Genomic DNA, 14,442 nt, shown 5'->3' with positions numbered 1-14,442 from the left:
ACGTGTAGCTGGTAGTTCACAGAAAGCTACCCACAAATCTCCTCATAGCGATTTAGTCCCTCGCCGCAAGCTTTTGACAAAAGAAGAGATGAAAACAGAATAAAGAATGAGAAAAAAGCCTGAAACTAATATTATATTTTTGAATTTCAGTTGTTTTCAGTCCAGAAAACATAGGATTGATGATTACAAGATTATAGATTTCCTGTAGTTTTTACGTCAACATTTTGTTGCGGTTTCGAGCGCTCCTATCGAGATTTGCATTTTCCCTTTGACTTGAAATTAAAAGATAATGCTTTATCATTTTCATAATTACCTTATTATATATTTTTTGGCAAAATCCTGAATTTGAAATACCAATAGATAACATTTTCATATACAAAGGGAAAGGCAAAAAATCCCCTCCCCCACTTAAACCGTTTTACCGTTTAAGTAAAATACTTGGACTACGATATAATATTGGATATTGATTCTGAAAAAAATGGTAACTTGTTAGTTGGAGATGACTAATAGTTTGCTCAGGAAAGCGTTGGGAAATACCAAAGCTCTGAGGAAACTCAAAATTCCTAAAAATAGCCATGAAGACCAGGGCAAAATATCCTATCGGTTCCCGGGGTTTGTTGTGTTGGTCATGACGTCACGGATCACGTGACCATTATGAACACCCGCCCAAATTTCTTTTCACACATATTGACTTCAACGGTGCTGTTTCCTCAACAGTTTCTATACAAACTTTGAGCAACGGCTCCGAAAAATAGGAATTTTCCAGTGCAGCTTTGGTAACTAGGGATTCGACCCTGTGTTTGATCGCCAAATTTCGGTAAGTTGTCATAAAGATCACATGCAAAGGGAATCTGAGAATTTTCACATCTCGCGTGCGATGAGTTTGTTATTTCTTCTCAAGAGAAAAACCGTCGACCCCTGGTTCATATGAACCCTAAGGTCTCGGAAATGTCTAGAGGAACGCTATGCCATTCTAGCCATGTCTCAGCGCGGTTTTCCGCGTTTAGGTTTCGAACGCAAGTATAGACCTATCCAAAAAGTTGCTTTGTAGTCCGTGATCTGATATATTGCTGTAGTTTTGTAACCGCTTTGAAATTCTTTTGTCAGACAATGGCAAAGATCCAGTCACAGTGAACTTATGAGCATCCTCGAGAATGATTTGAGGTTTTAGAGTAATTGAAAAGGCGACCAAAGATCTTAGTTTGGAGTATTTCCACACGACATCGAAGTGCTCGCTTCTAGAATAGCGAGCTCGCTACGTTCGGTCTCCGAGCCATACATTCTACAACTATAAAATTAGCCTTTTCTCATCAGAGCTTAACATGCCAGAATCATGGAAGTTCTATTCGACAGTATTGCCGGATTTCAGTCTGCAAGATCGCACAAACAAGTGCTATATTATTCGGAATAAATTAACTGCGAATTTGTGCATGGCTTAGCAGTGCGGCGGCTTGTCTGGAGCAGAAGACTTGTTTACAAATACCAAATTTTGATTACAAATCCTTTCTTATTCTGTTTTCATTTTATACTAGAATGCTCTGCGTGAGTTAGAAAATTAAGGAAAATACGCCATGCATTTTACTTCTCGTTTTTAGGTTTACGGTTTACCTCCGATTTTGAACGTCACTTTCATCGCTTTACTTTACTTATATATCTTACCAGAGACTTACAATTCCCTGATCTTACTTTGGTATGCGTGAATCACATATCATAGGTTAAAACCATTTTCGCTGGAACTGAAATGCAAAGCAATTTTTATAGTTATTTTTGATATGAGTGTTATTTTAGTGCTATTTTGTTCATTGTTTTTTCACACTTTATTTTGTCAAAGTATCAAGGCTTTTAGTCCTCAAATTTCGACTTCGTCCCAACTTCTTTATTTTGTTAGTTTTAATCCAAACCGTTTCAAACATAAAACAAAATAAACAAAAGACATTGGAAGTGATTAAGCTTACTTTAGTTTATTTTTTTTTAAGTTTTGCCTTCTTTTCTGTAAACAATATTTGTAAGATAATTTACTTTAAATAATTTCAAAAGATAGCAAAGATGTCGCCAAATTGTCTAAGCCCGAATTAATAGCTTCATTAACTAAAAAGATCTTACTGATCAGTCAGAAAATACTACTTTCCTTTCTTTATTTTCTCTGAAAGAATTACCACTTCAATGAAGTACTGCGTTTATTTTCATTTATTCAAACGTACAATTAAATTAAGTCACGCACGACATCAGAGCTTTATCCTTCGTTATTTCCTGCCACAATGTTTTCATTCTAGAAACTGTTGATTACTCCCCGTTATTGCGCCTAGAAATTGACTTTGGAACCTATTATGTCCGATTTCATCATGCTTAACAATAATAACTGGGGAAGTACTATATTGTTTTAGCAACTACAAAATTATAAATGATTAATCATGATCCATATAAATAACTAAGCTTATCATAAACATGTTGAAATGATAAAAATGTCTGTGTTTGTTTTAGTATTTAGTATACAAGCTTTCTTATTACTGTATTTTTTTTTCAGCACCTTAGCGATGCATTTCTTTCTATGCATTGTCTTGTTAGTAGCAGGCTGTATAAGTCCAGGTGAGTCGATGGGAATGATCAACTTTACCAAATAACTAGTCTGTCATCCTGAAACCGGAGTCTTTTATTGAGTTTCATTGTTCTTTTTACTTGTTTGAATAAACGCAAGTGAGAATTATTTAATAAGCATGTACTTATCCTTGCAAGGTGTACGTTATTGCCTTTATAAAATTACCAGATAAATGTGTTCTATGTAGTTTGTTGCGGAGGGTGAGCGGGGGGCATGGCTCCATCAATTTTTGCGCTTAATAGATAAAAAATAATTATTCAAAAAAGAAAGACAAGTTTTTCCTTATTATTTTTTTTTCAATTGTCAGCCACCCCACTGTTCAGGTGCATATGAGCTCTCAACAAATCAGTGAAAGACTTGAAAAGTGCTTTATTAGGCCTATGAAAACTGAATGAAATAGATTTTACATGAGTAAAATAGATTTTTACTGTAGAAATTGGAATTGTGAAATAGTCTTTTTAGTTGTTTGTTGATTCTAAAACAATAATAGCCTGTAACTTGGTTAAGGGAAGGTAACTGTTTGATTTGTATGGTTATTCCTCTCATGGGAAAGGAACACTGAAAACAGCTGTTATAATGTATAGTACAATTTTTTTTTTATGTTTTTCTAGTTTCCGCCTCTCCGCCAATAATTGAGGCCCTGTTACCGGAAGGGAATTTAGATGCACCATCACAAGTGAAGGCAATGGATGAAGATGGCTTCACGTTAGAGTGCAGGGCATCTGGTAAAACACCCATAACAATGTATTGGGAGAAGGATGGAAAGTTGTTGGCAGAACTGGAATTCAAATATGAAATAATCACAGATAAACAAAAAGGTGTTAGCAAGTTGAAAGTCCAGATTCCTCGCCCTTCCCAAGATAATGGGAACTTCCAGTGCTTTGCAGAGAATGCTGAAGGAAAGGTGTTCAGCCGAAAGATTCGTGTAGTTGTTACTTGTAAGTAATAATACTTGATTTTGTCTTAAGCTAACTCATACATAATATAAAGTGTGCTTGAATCTTAAGATCTATATTTTTAAAATCTTCTATTTTAAAAAAAATCCAATCAAAATAGACAATGTTTTCCTTTTTTGCACATCATTGTGAATAAATGTTAAAAGTGCATTACAAAAAAATAAATTGTCAATAAGCTTGACAAGCAAGCTTCACATTAAAGCCACAGTGTTGCCAGAACTCTCTACCAATTCCTTCATTTTGACACTACATACCACTCTTTCCAGTATTGGAATTGCCTCACAATTGCACTGTAATACTAACATTTTGTTTTCTTTAACTTCTTTTAGACATTGGGAAGTTCACAAATCAGGATGAGAATTATGTGGAAGAGAAACAAGTGACAGTTGGCCAACCTTTCATGCTGAAGTGTCCTGAGAGGAACACAAAATATCCTCAGTTTGGTGCGAGCTACTACTGGGGTAACAAGGACAGCACAACAAACACCATCAATCTACTGCCACAGTCTTCGAACATTGCCATGACACAGAATGGAAACCTGGTCTTCTTGTATGTTACTGAAGCTGATCTTAAAACCATTGATGATTGGGGACGAGGAGCTAAGAATGGCACGATTCAGTGCAACGTTCAAGCCGGGACAACAACTTATACATCTCACAAGTTCCTGCTCAAGCAGGTTGGGACAGGTAAAGATTTTTCAAAGCTTGTATTTATGATGCACATTATATTTGGGTGTGCATGTTATATGGTAAAGATGTAACTTTTTCATTGAATTACTGTTGTTTACGTCTCCAGATAATTCCCCTCTCAAGCCAGTCTTTGTACAGGATGGTGAGCCCAAAACCCTTGAGAGTGCCATCCAAGGGAAATCAAAAGCCTTGTTCTGTGTTGCTCAAATGAGGTATGTAATTGCATAAATAAATGTACTTGGGTTTCAATTTGAGCATTTTCAACTTAACATAACATATATGTTATGTATTTTATTGAACCATAAAATGTTGTTGCCCTGAAAGCTGATGCAAGCAAATGTTAGCAACATGTGAAATGCTTTCATCCTTCAACAAGCAGTCAAAAGTCTAAGCTTGTAGCATTCCCCATTATTTATACTTTTTTCTGAAAATGGGCAGTTGTGTCCCTGTTATAGAGAATTGTAAACTGAGTCCGGATTTTTGTGTACAGCCCTGCGCCGAACAATGCTATTCGTTGGGTCCGTGTGGATAGTGTGACAAATGACAAGTTGCCAATTGTAGATGGCAAAAATGGTTTCTCCATTCCTGAAGACAAGTCTGGTCGTAATCTTATCATTTCACAAGTCTCCAAGGAGCAGCATGAAGGAGTTTATCAGTGCATTGTTGAGAACAACCAGGGCAAGACAGAGTCCCAGTTGAGCCAGCTCAAAGTATTTGGTTAGTATAAGATTAAATCATGCCTTCTAATCATGGAAGGAAATTATGCATGTCTTTTAGAAATTATCAGAGATCAGACCATAATATGTGTAAAAGGAACAAGAAATTTAAAGTACTTAATGTACAACCTTAACCTTAATAAAACAGTTTTTTTTTATAAAGGCTTCATACTTACATACACATTCTTCATTATAAATAACAATATGTACATGCTTTTTAAGGACTAGAGTATGTTCTGTCTGTTCCCCCCCCCCCCCCCCCCCTGTTCTCCATCCAACATTATCTCCGATATTGATAAATTGTGTTTTTCGTCTAGTGCCCCCGGGTTGGATTGTCAAACCCCCCCCAAAAATGAATATACCCATGTATGGAGGGGCTGTCCTGCTTTGTGAGGCATTTGGTGATCCAACTCCAGCCTACGGCTGGTATGTCAATGGATCAAAGATTGTCAACTCGTAAGTATTTGTTATTCTTTAAAGGTTATTATCCAACAATCACATTATATCCAATCCAAAATCTTTTTATACTTTTCTTGTGTAGAACTAAATACAGTACTGGGAATTGTTGATATTTAAAAAACAGAGAAGTGGATGAATAGCTGTAAAAACTATTGAGTCTATTTTAACAGCATTTTTGTGACAAATGTGACAACCTCAGAACAAACTTGTTTAAACTGACTTTTCAAAATCATTTAAATCAATTAATTACTGATGAAAACAATTTCTTACTGAAAATAAACCTTTCTATTCCTTCTAAAAATGTCTGCTTTATTGTTAACCCTAAGCTTCTGATGTATTTACAGACAACACCTTATAGTTACAAACAACAAGCTGACATTCAAAGCAGTTGAGTTATACGAGCATGCCGGTATCTACCAGTGTGTAGCAGAGAATGACTATGGCATGGTGGTCTCAACAACTGTTGTTGAAATTGATGGTAAGTTTCATATGGTGACCATACGGATATGAACAACAGGAAATATGTTTAGAATGTTGGTGTCTTCTGATGAATAAAAAGTGAGAATTTTGACATTGGGGCTTGTTCTATTTGAGGGTTTGTGTAACACATGTTATTGATTTGAACTTTGAATTTACATATACACATATTGGAATAAGTCAAGGAAATAAGGCAAATCATCATAAAACAAACAGGAGTTCTTGTTTATATTATTGCAAATGCTTGTATTAATGGGTCCCGATTTCACAAAAATTCACAGGTCTCTGCAATATGAATTATTATGATATTAGCAAGGTTCTTACAAAAAAATTGAAGATTATAATTTATTTCACCCAAGCGTATTGTTAGAATTCACAGAGTCATCACATGCGAATAGTGTACAATTTTTCAGTAAAAAATGACTGTTTTTTTGGTGTCCCTGTACTCACCTCTCACTATGTCCCTGCTACAGTAGTTTACCTTGATAAATTTCCACACCATTCTGAGTTCTCCATTCAATTTCATCCATCTAGCCAGAAAACCAGGCATCATAGGCTTTGGTCCGTTCTACATCTTTAAAGACACCAAGGGTGAAATTAAGTGTGACTCAAATGCCGCTCCTGCCGCCAACCATGTATGGAGCAAGGACGACCAGGTTTTGTCTATTTCTGGGCGCTACTCACTTGGCCCTGGAAACTCACTTGTGATCACTCCAGTGCAGCAAAATGATGAAGGAAAATACACTTGCAAGGCAACCAACCTCTTGGGCACTGATACCAAATCAAATGATGCTACTGTTTATGGTATGTAGGTGTATCAATCTTGTTTAGCATACTGGTACTGCTCCCCTTTATACTGTATTGGCGTTATCTCTGTCTTGCTTGGTTAGTAGGACTAAAACACTTTAATGTTGCACAGGAAATCCTTTTAACCTTCTGTTTAACAGAGGAAGTTCTACTGAAGACCATAAATCTGTTTTAATCATTTCTTTTAGAGAGGACAAAAATCACTGTAAGGCCAGATGCAAGTGTGGAATTGATAAAAGGCAAGCCCACAGACTTTCGCTGTCAGGCGACTGCAGATCCACGGCTCATGAATATCCTGAAATACAAATGGCTAAAGGATGGTACTGAACTGCAGTACACAGAGAACATCAATTGGATCCCAAACCAGCTAAGATTAAAGCTATCGGAAGCTGATATTGATGATGGTGCCGTCTATACCTGTGTGGCTTATACGGATGACAAGCTGAAGTACTCAGAGGACAGGGCTTCCTCTATTGCTAATGTCCAAGGTACAGTGAGTGGCTACAGCAGGGCAGTTGGACCACCAGAGGCTGTCAGCCTGTAATGGCTGGGCTCAGAATTTTGCAACAGGAGTTTGTGGGCTAAATGTAGGAGGCTAAAAAGTGACATACTGTATCTCTTATGCCTTGAGCTAGTTTGGCGGTGATATAAGTGGATTTAATTCACTGCTTTAATGTACTTCTTATTGTGTACATTGATTCTTTTGGAAAATTTTTCTTGTATTCTTGTTTCTTTTTATGTCCTGCCTTAATATGAGCTGTACTAAGAGGAATATTAATTGCGTCAGGTGTGCCTTTCCCGCCATCCAACCTCACCATCACAAACTGCTACAACCTGACAACTGTCATTACCTGGGTGCCTGGCTCATCCACCGGCAAACCAATCACCCATTACCAGATTGAGCAGGAATCTGAATTTGAGGCTGGGGTGTGGCAAATCCTGAAGAAAGTAGATGACCCCAAAAGTACCTCACTACAGCTGCAGCTAACTCCATGGGCCAAACTAAGGTTCCGTATGCGTGCTGTGAACAGTGTTGGGCCAAGCAGGGCTAGTCTGCCGACACCTGTGGGAGCATGTGAGACAAAGGTTTCCAGTAAGTACTTTAAATAGTTTACAAAGATATTATACACTAGGGCCACACCTAGAAAAGGGGTAGGGGTCTTCTTTTTCTAAGAACTCAAAACCACTGCATTGAAATACACTTCCCTGCATGCTTGCAAACATGTTGTTCTATGCCTGCATGGCATTTGCAGTCACGTTTGTTTAAATGTATTCTTTGCTGTCTTTTTTAGGACCCACAATGGTACCAAAGAACTTCCGTGGAGTTCCTGGCAAAGCTAATGAGTTGGATGCTGCCTGGACGGTAAGCTTTCTCTGTCCAACTGGCCTGGAAAATTGCGCCAGTCTGTCAGATTGAACCATTATATGGCTGTCTGCTCTTGTCCCATTACTGTCTGTCTTCCTGTCTAGCTTTTTAAATGATCTGTTTATCTGTCCCTGCTTGTTTTTCACTCTCTTTATATCAAGGTGCTGAACCTGATGACATTAACGAATTAGAAGAAGAGCTCTCTGGAAGGCTTGCTCAAATAAACAAATATTAAGAAACTGTGGTATAGAAGGAAATACTAAATAAGTAATTGGGCTGAGAAACAGCCAAGTGGACTCTCCTCAAAATCCTGACAATTGGCCTGTCATCAGTGTTATCACAACTGTTTCTTTATCTGTTAATTTGTCTACAGGACCTGCTTCTTTTTGGTTGGTGTCTTTATGGTTGTTAACCTTTTTCCCTGTTTAAATTTTAGCCTTTGACCAAGCTTGAACAGAATGCACCTGGATGCAAATATGTCTTGAAATACCGTAAATCTGGTGCTAAAGACTGGCAAAAAGTCACTATTGATAACCCTTCAACCGCCAAGTATTCCATCCTAAATCCTGGCTACTACGAGCTTTGGGAGTTCATGATCTATGCCACGAACGACATTGGAGATGGTCCCCAGAGTGACATCATCAAATCACGGTCAGGGCAGGACGCACCTAAAGACAAGCCTAAAAACTTGAAGAAGGGGGTTGTGACGGCTCGCACAGTCAGCCTGACATGGGACAGAGTGACAGTGGATCGCGGCAGTGTTGATGGATACATTGTAAGTGTGATGCGATGCCTTAAACTAGTTTTTTTTCTTTTTATCTTTCAAAAGCAAGACTGGAATTGAATTAGTTTTCCTTGACCACAACACAAAATAGGGAAATTCAATAAAAAAAATACAGGCAATTAGAATTTTCTGTTGAAAATTCCTATAAAAATGTAGCACGCTGTTGTATATGCACCCTATTTCAGAACCCAACTTTAACAAGCTTTAACAATTAGCTTTCTTTATTAAAAACACTTCCAATTTTTTTTCTTAATCATTTGTCTATAGTCCTACCACTGGTTCAAGACCATCGAAACCCAGAATGACCAGGAAACACCTGTGAGGACACGCCGCCGGCGTGAGATTCCTGTGGGTGCTCAGACCTATAAGCTGAATGCGACCAGCCAGCCCTCCCAGTCTGGCACAGTTCGAGGACTCACACCTTTTTCAAGTTACACGCTGGTTCTTAAGGCATTCAATAGTGGAGGGGAGGGACCAGAGAGTGATGCCATCACGTTTGACACTAATGAAGATGGTGAGTATGTATTAAGTGTATGGCCATGTAATTTTACGTTTTCACAGCTGGTTGCCTCACACTAGACATAAATAAGATTGATGTCTCAAGCGAAACTATGATAGATCAAGGATGAAAGCTTTGCCTTACTATTCTTCTAGCTGTTTCTTGTATTTTTTTCCTTTTCCTTTTGAGCTATCCAAAATAACACGCAGTGTTAGTGCGTTTGACATCTCTAACACTGTCTATTTCTTCTCAGTCCCTGGTATAGTCGCTGATGTTGATGTTACACCTTTTGCTAAGTACATCTTTGCCCAGTGGGGTCCCCCATTGGAGAGCAATGGTGTGTTGCTAGGTTACGCCATAGCAGCTGTTAAACATACGCAAGGTCAACCTGATCCACCCATGAATTCAGTCAAGTTCACCGAGCTCGGTACAAACAAGCTGGAGCATTTATTTGAAGACGTGGAACAAGAGAGCCACTATATCATCTACTTGAAAGCGAAGACCAGGATAGGCTATGGGCCTGTGTACACGGAGAGGGTAGATACTATCAAGCCAAGTGGTGAGTGTCATTTCACTCTTAATAGTTACCTTAATCCAACTTCTTTGTCTGTGTTTCCATATATCATTGAGTGAAATAAAAACTTGACTTCTATCCTTAATTCCCCAGCTCCTGCAAAGCCTCGAGCGCCTTTTGTTGTTGGGTATGAAACCGACAGTGTAAATGTCACGTTTCTATTTGGAAAGACTAAAGGGGGGTACCCAACCGAGTTCAAAGTCAAGTACCGAAACAAGGGTGAGTTTATTCAGTCCACAAGGACTATGGTCTGATCATGATGGAAGTAACGCCTGAGAGCATGTGCAACAAATTAAAAAAAAACTGTTCTGTTCTCTTTTTTTTCACCAAAGAAAAAATATTTTTTTTAACGCTTTTAAGTCCTCACAACTTTTGAAACTGTTATTGTATTTTTTTTTTTACCGTAACACCATTGCCCAAGAACCAAGCAAAAGATAGAGGGCAGATTTGTCCCCCATCCCATCGTTTGATGTGCGAGTAGTTTTGATTTCTGTTTTAGCTAGTAGTTTTGACTCTTCTGTCCTAGCGAGTATTTATGACTCTTCTGTTCTAGCGAGTAGTTCTGACTCTTTTGTTCTAGCGAGTAGTTCAGACTCTTCCGTCCTAGCGAGTAGTTGTGACTCTTCTGTTCTATCGAATAGTTTTGACTCTTCTGTTTTGTCCTAGCAAATTATTCTGACTCGTCTGTTCTATTCTAGCGAGTAGCGATAATAGCTACAAGGAGACTTCGTGGTCCAACCATTTCGAGAAGCGGTGGGTGATAGTTGGCGGCCTGTCTCAAGACCTCTATGAGTTTATAACTGTGGGTAGGAATGACCTGGGTGAAAGTATCGATAGCCCCCCTGCTGATGGACGTCCTGTGCCGTATGTTGGTAAGTAAATGTCAAAATAACCTCCCAAAATTACAATCTTATGCTTTATTTACCAAATTCAATCGAAATGTCACAACAACAGTCGATGGAAGTGGATGCTTTCTCACACTTGGTACTTTGCTAGGATTTTACGCTGCCGTACTTCACTGAGTCACACACAAGCATCCTTTTCCGTCATCTAATTAACTAAGATACATGTTACTCCAAACGAGTTTATCAAGTTGAGTCACTGCTTTAACTAGTGGAGTCTTCAGTAGACCTGCCGAAATAGTCACTGCTGAACCTGTTCATAATCTAGAGACTATCTTTCAAAATCAGTTTGTCTAGTGTAGTCATAAGTAAACCTGTTGTTCTAAACCTGATTTTTGTTTTTGCAGGCGTGGGTCAGCGGGCTACCCCTCTGCACAAGTCCACGTGGTTCATAGTTCTGCTCGTGCTCATCGCGCTGTTGCTGCTCTTCGTGGTCATCGTGGTCCTCTATCGCAAGAGGGGCGGGGCTAAGTACCAAGTCGGCAAGCGCGAGAAGGAGCGTGCGGGCATGCTGGACCAGATGCCTGATGAAGAAGATAACATCGAGATGGCAGGGTGGGTGTTCTGATAATGTTAATGTGTGTTTTTTTTTTTTTTTGCAATATTTGAAAACTATTTAGTTACTTTTTGATGTTGTAATAATATGTTGTTGTTGTATTTTGTTTATGATATTTTAAAGCTTTTGTAACTATTTTCGTCTTCACTGTTTTGTTGTAATATTTAAAAACTTCAGTAGCTTCTATCTTTTTCCCTTCCCTCTGCATTTTTGATATTCCACGCTTTTCCTATGCTGTCCGTTACAAATAAGTGTCCCATGAACATTGCGACCAAGCCCTTTAAGTATAGCGTGCACGTTGTGACCAAACCCTTTGAGGATGGCATACACGTTGTGACCGAGCGCTTCAAATATAGCGTTCATGTTGTGACCAAATTCTTCTTCCCCAACAGACGCGGAGACGATAACCCTCCGCCGTACAGCGACGGCTCAATAGGCAGGGGCAGTGATGACGACAAGGACAGTCTAGATGACTATGGCGAAGGGCCGCAGTTCAAAGAGGATGGGTCCTTCATCGAAGAGTATGGAGACGATAAGAAGAAACTTACTGATGGCAAAAACGACAAAAATGCCGCGGCTACGTTCGTGTAAAAACAACTTGAATGCCAACGAGGAAACCTTTTTCATTCAGACATCAGGCGAGTCCATCGACAGTATCCAAGCGCTGGAAAATTTGCGTTCACGCGTGAGAAATTCTAGCTGTACGAAGAGATCCTGATGTCACCCGAACATGGACAAACCTTAAATGTTGAAAATGAGAAACGAGCGCTCTTCGGCATTTTCTCGCATTGTTTGAGCTCCCAGATGGAAGTAGAAGTTAGGGCACCAGATAAAAGAACATTTCCAGATTTAAAAAGCGTGGTTGACTTCGAGACGCAGCCGGCGGCCAGTCCTCGGTCGTACAGCGGAGTCCATCAGCAAGAAGTATTTATGTTTTAGAGTTTGTAAAGGAATTCAAACGTTAGTTGTTAATAATTGCCTTATGGGATAAGAGGAGATAAAGAGCAAAGCCCGGCGCCTACATAAGCCAGCATTGCTTGATAAACTGCCATATGGCACCTCGCAGCATAATGTGAAAACAGCCAACAGTTGGTGCAGTTTGTACGGGGTTTCCTACATTGAAGATTTCCAATTTCTAGCTTTCCCTTTTCTACACGATAGCCCAGGGGCGTAGCCAGGGGGCCCGGGCCCAGCCCCGCTCCCTTCTAGCAGCCACAAATACAGTAAGTGTATGAGACATTATCTTAAACACAGGAGAAAATGCCTTGAAAGGGCCTTTTGGGTCCCCTCCTGTTTAAAATCCTGACTACGCCGCTTTAGCCCTCTGTAACAGACCGAGAGTGAAGAAAGAGAAGAAAAAAGGAACCGTCACATTCAGTCAGTTACAAGGCTCTGTACGGGAGGAAAAAGTAAATAAATCGTAGACATTGAGGCTGGTTAGTTTAAAGGGGTTGTGCCGCGAATTTTCGTTGTCCACGGGAAATCTTGAGCAATCTACACTGTATTTTATCTACTCTCGGGATCTACTCATTCTCTACCCATTAAATTACCCGTAAATCATTTATCATTAATTAAGAATATTAGGTTGCGTTTATTAAACCCTGCAACCTGGGAATGGTTTATCGAAACACCGTGACGTGGCCTGTTAAATATCAATCCATTTTGTGTTCAACCTGTTAGATTACACAATTTACTTCCTAGCAGAGACGTAGCCAGTGAGAGACGAGGCACTTGCTTGTAAAATGTTGGATATAGCTACTTTTGTGTAGGGCCCTTCATTTCCTGCCATGCTCATAATTTATTGCTGGAAACGTTTCTGCTTAGTACAATACCTAGTGCAGTTTTTGTTTTCAATCTGATATATCAGCCAGAGAGCATAAAAATTTGTACTTTCTTTGTATTGGCTAGTAATAGAATATACTGTTTAGGGAAATTTTAGTACTAATCCTATGACTGTCTATAAGATTGTAGATTATAAATATTTGTAGCGCCTTATCGGTTTTGTGAAATGTAACCGTAAGTGCCAAAGTATTTGGCCTAACTTTCAAGTAGACATTTCCTGGTTAAGAAATCGTTCATTGGGTAAACATCCGAATGAATCTGTTGCGATATCTATAAACTTTTGGTTGATGCGAATTAGATTTGCACTGAAATAATTCAACTGTAGCTACTTGATGCTGTTTTAGATATGTAAAAAAAACTTGTATTATAAGGCTTAAATGTCAGATAACCTAGATGTATATTTTGCACAGTCATTATCACGTTTAGTTTTTTCAATAAATAAGTTGCAGTGCCGAGAGATGTGGTGGTCACTTTGCTCCGTGTGGGTGGGGTGGGTGGGGGGCATGATTGGCCATGGCTTCAGGGATGGAGGACCCCTTGGCTACGGGAAAGACGAGGGGGAGATTGCCTCTGCTTTTTTTTAGGAGGGCCCCTTGGCTACAGGAAAGACGAGGGGGAGATTGCCTCTGCTTCATTTTAGGAGGGCCCCTTACCTACGGGAAAGACGAGGGGGAGATTGCCTCTGCTTCATTTTAGGAGGGCCCCTTGCCTACGGGAAAGACGAGGGGGAGATTGCCTCTGCTTCATTTTAGGAGGGCCCCTTGGCTACGGGAAGGAAGGGGGTGATTGCCCTGACTCTGTGGGAGGGGCTCCTGGCTCTGGGAAAGAGGGGGAGGATAGCGTACAATTGCTCCTGGCTCTGGGAAAGAGGGGGAGGATAGCGTACAATTTCTCCTTGCTCTGGGAAAGAGGGGGAGGATAGCGTACAATTGCTCCTGGCTCTGGGAAAGAGGGGGAGGATAGCGTACAATTGCTCCTTGCTCTGGGAAAGAGGGGAAGGATAGCGTACAATTGCTCCTGGCTCTGGGAAAGAGGGGGGAGGATAGCGTACAATTGCTCCTGGCTCTGGGAAAGAGGGGGAGGATAACGTACAATTGCTCCTGGCTCTGGGAAAGAGGGGGAGGATAGCGTACAATTGCTCCTGGCTCTGGGAAAGAGGGGGAGGATAGCGTACAATTGCTCCTTGCTCTGGGAAAGAGGGGGAGGATAGCGTACAATT

The 14,442-nt window shown here is 39.9% G+C and overlaps 1 protein-coding gene across 1 annotated transcript; it reads left to right on the top strand.

Moving 5' to 3' along the window:
- Positions 1 to 658: 658 nt before the first annotated feature.
- On the top strand, positions 659 to 13,676 carry LOC5517471 (fibronectin type III domain-containing protein). Its single transcript, XM_048728530.1, has 19 exons — positions 659 to 817; positions 2,525 to 2,586; positions 3,208 to 3,534; positions 3,882 to 4,238; positions 4,348 to 4,453; positions 4,732 to 4,958; positions 5,275 to 5,413; positions 5,761 to 5,894; positions 6,428 to 6,697; positions 6,889 to 7,188; positions 7,488 to 7,793; positions 7,993 to 8,063; positions 8,503 to 8,841; positions 9,118 to 9,364; positions 9,603 to 9,908; positions 10,017 to 10,142; positions 10,622 to 10,795; positions 11,173 to 11,380; positions 11,774 to 13,676. The coding sequence occupies exons 2-19, from the start codon at positions 2,535 to 2,537 to the stop codon at positions 11,970 to 11,972; spliced, it is 3,888 nt and encodes a 1,295-aa protein (XP_048584487.1). The 5' UTR covers positions 659 to 817; positions 2,525 to 2,534; the 3' UTR covers positions 11,973 to 13,676.
- The last annotated feature ends 766 nt before the right edge of the window (positions 13,677 to 14,442 follow it).

Source organism: Nematostella vectensis, chromosome 1, assembly GCF_932526225.1.
Source record: "Nematostella vectensis chromosome 1, jaNemVect1.1, whole genome shotgun sequence".
Classification (NCBI taxonomy): Eukaryota; Metazoa; Cnidaria; class Anthozoa; order Actiniaria; family Edwardsiidae; genus Nematostella; species Nematostella vectensis.
The sequence above is the reverse complement of the archived record's forward strand: the minus strand, read 5'-3'. Positions and strand labels throughout refer to the sequence as shown.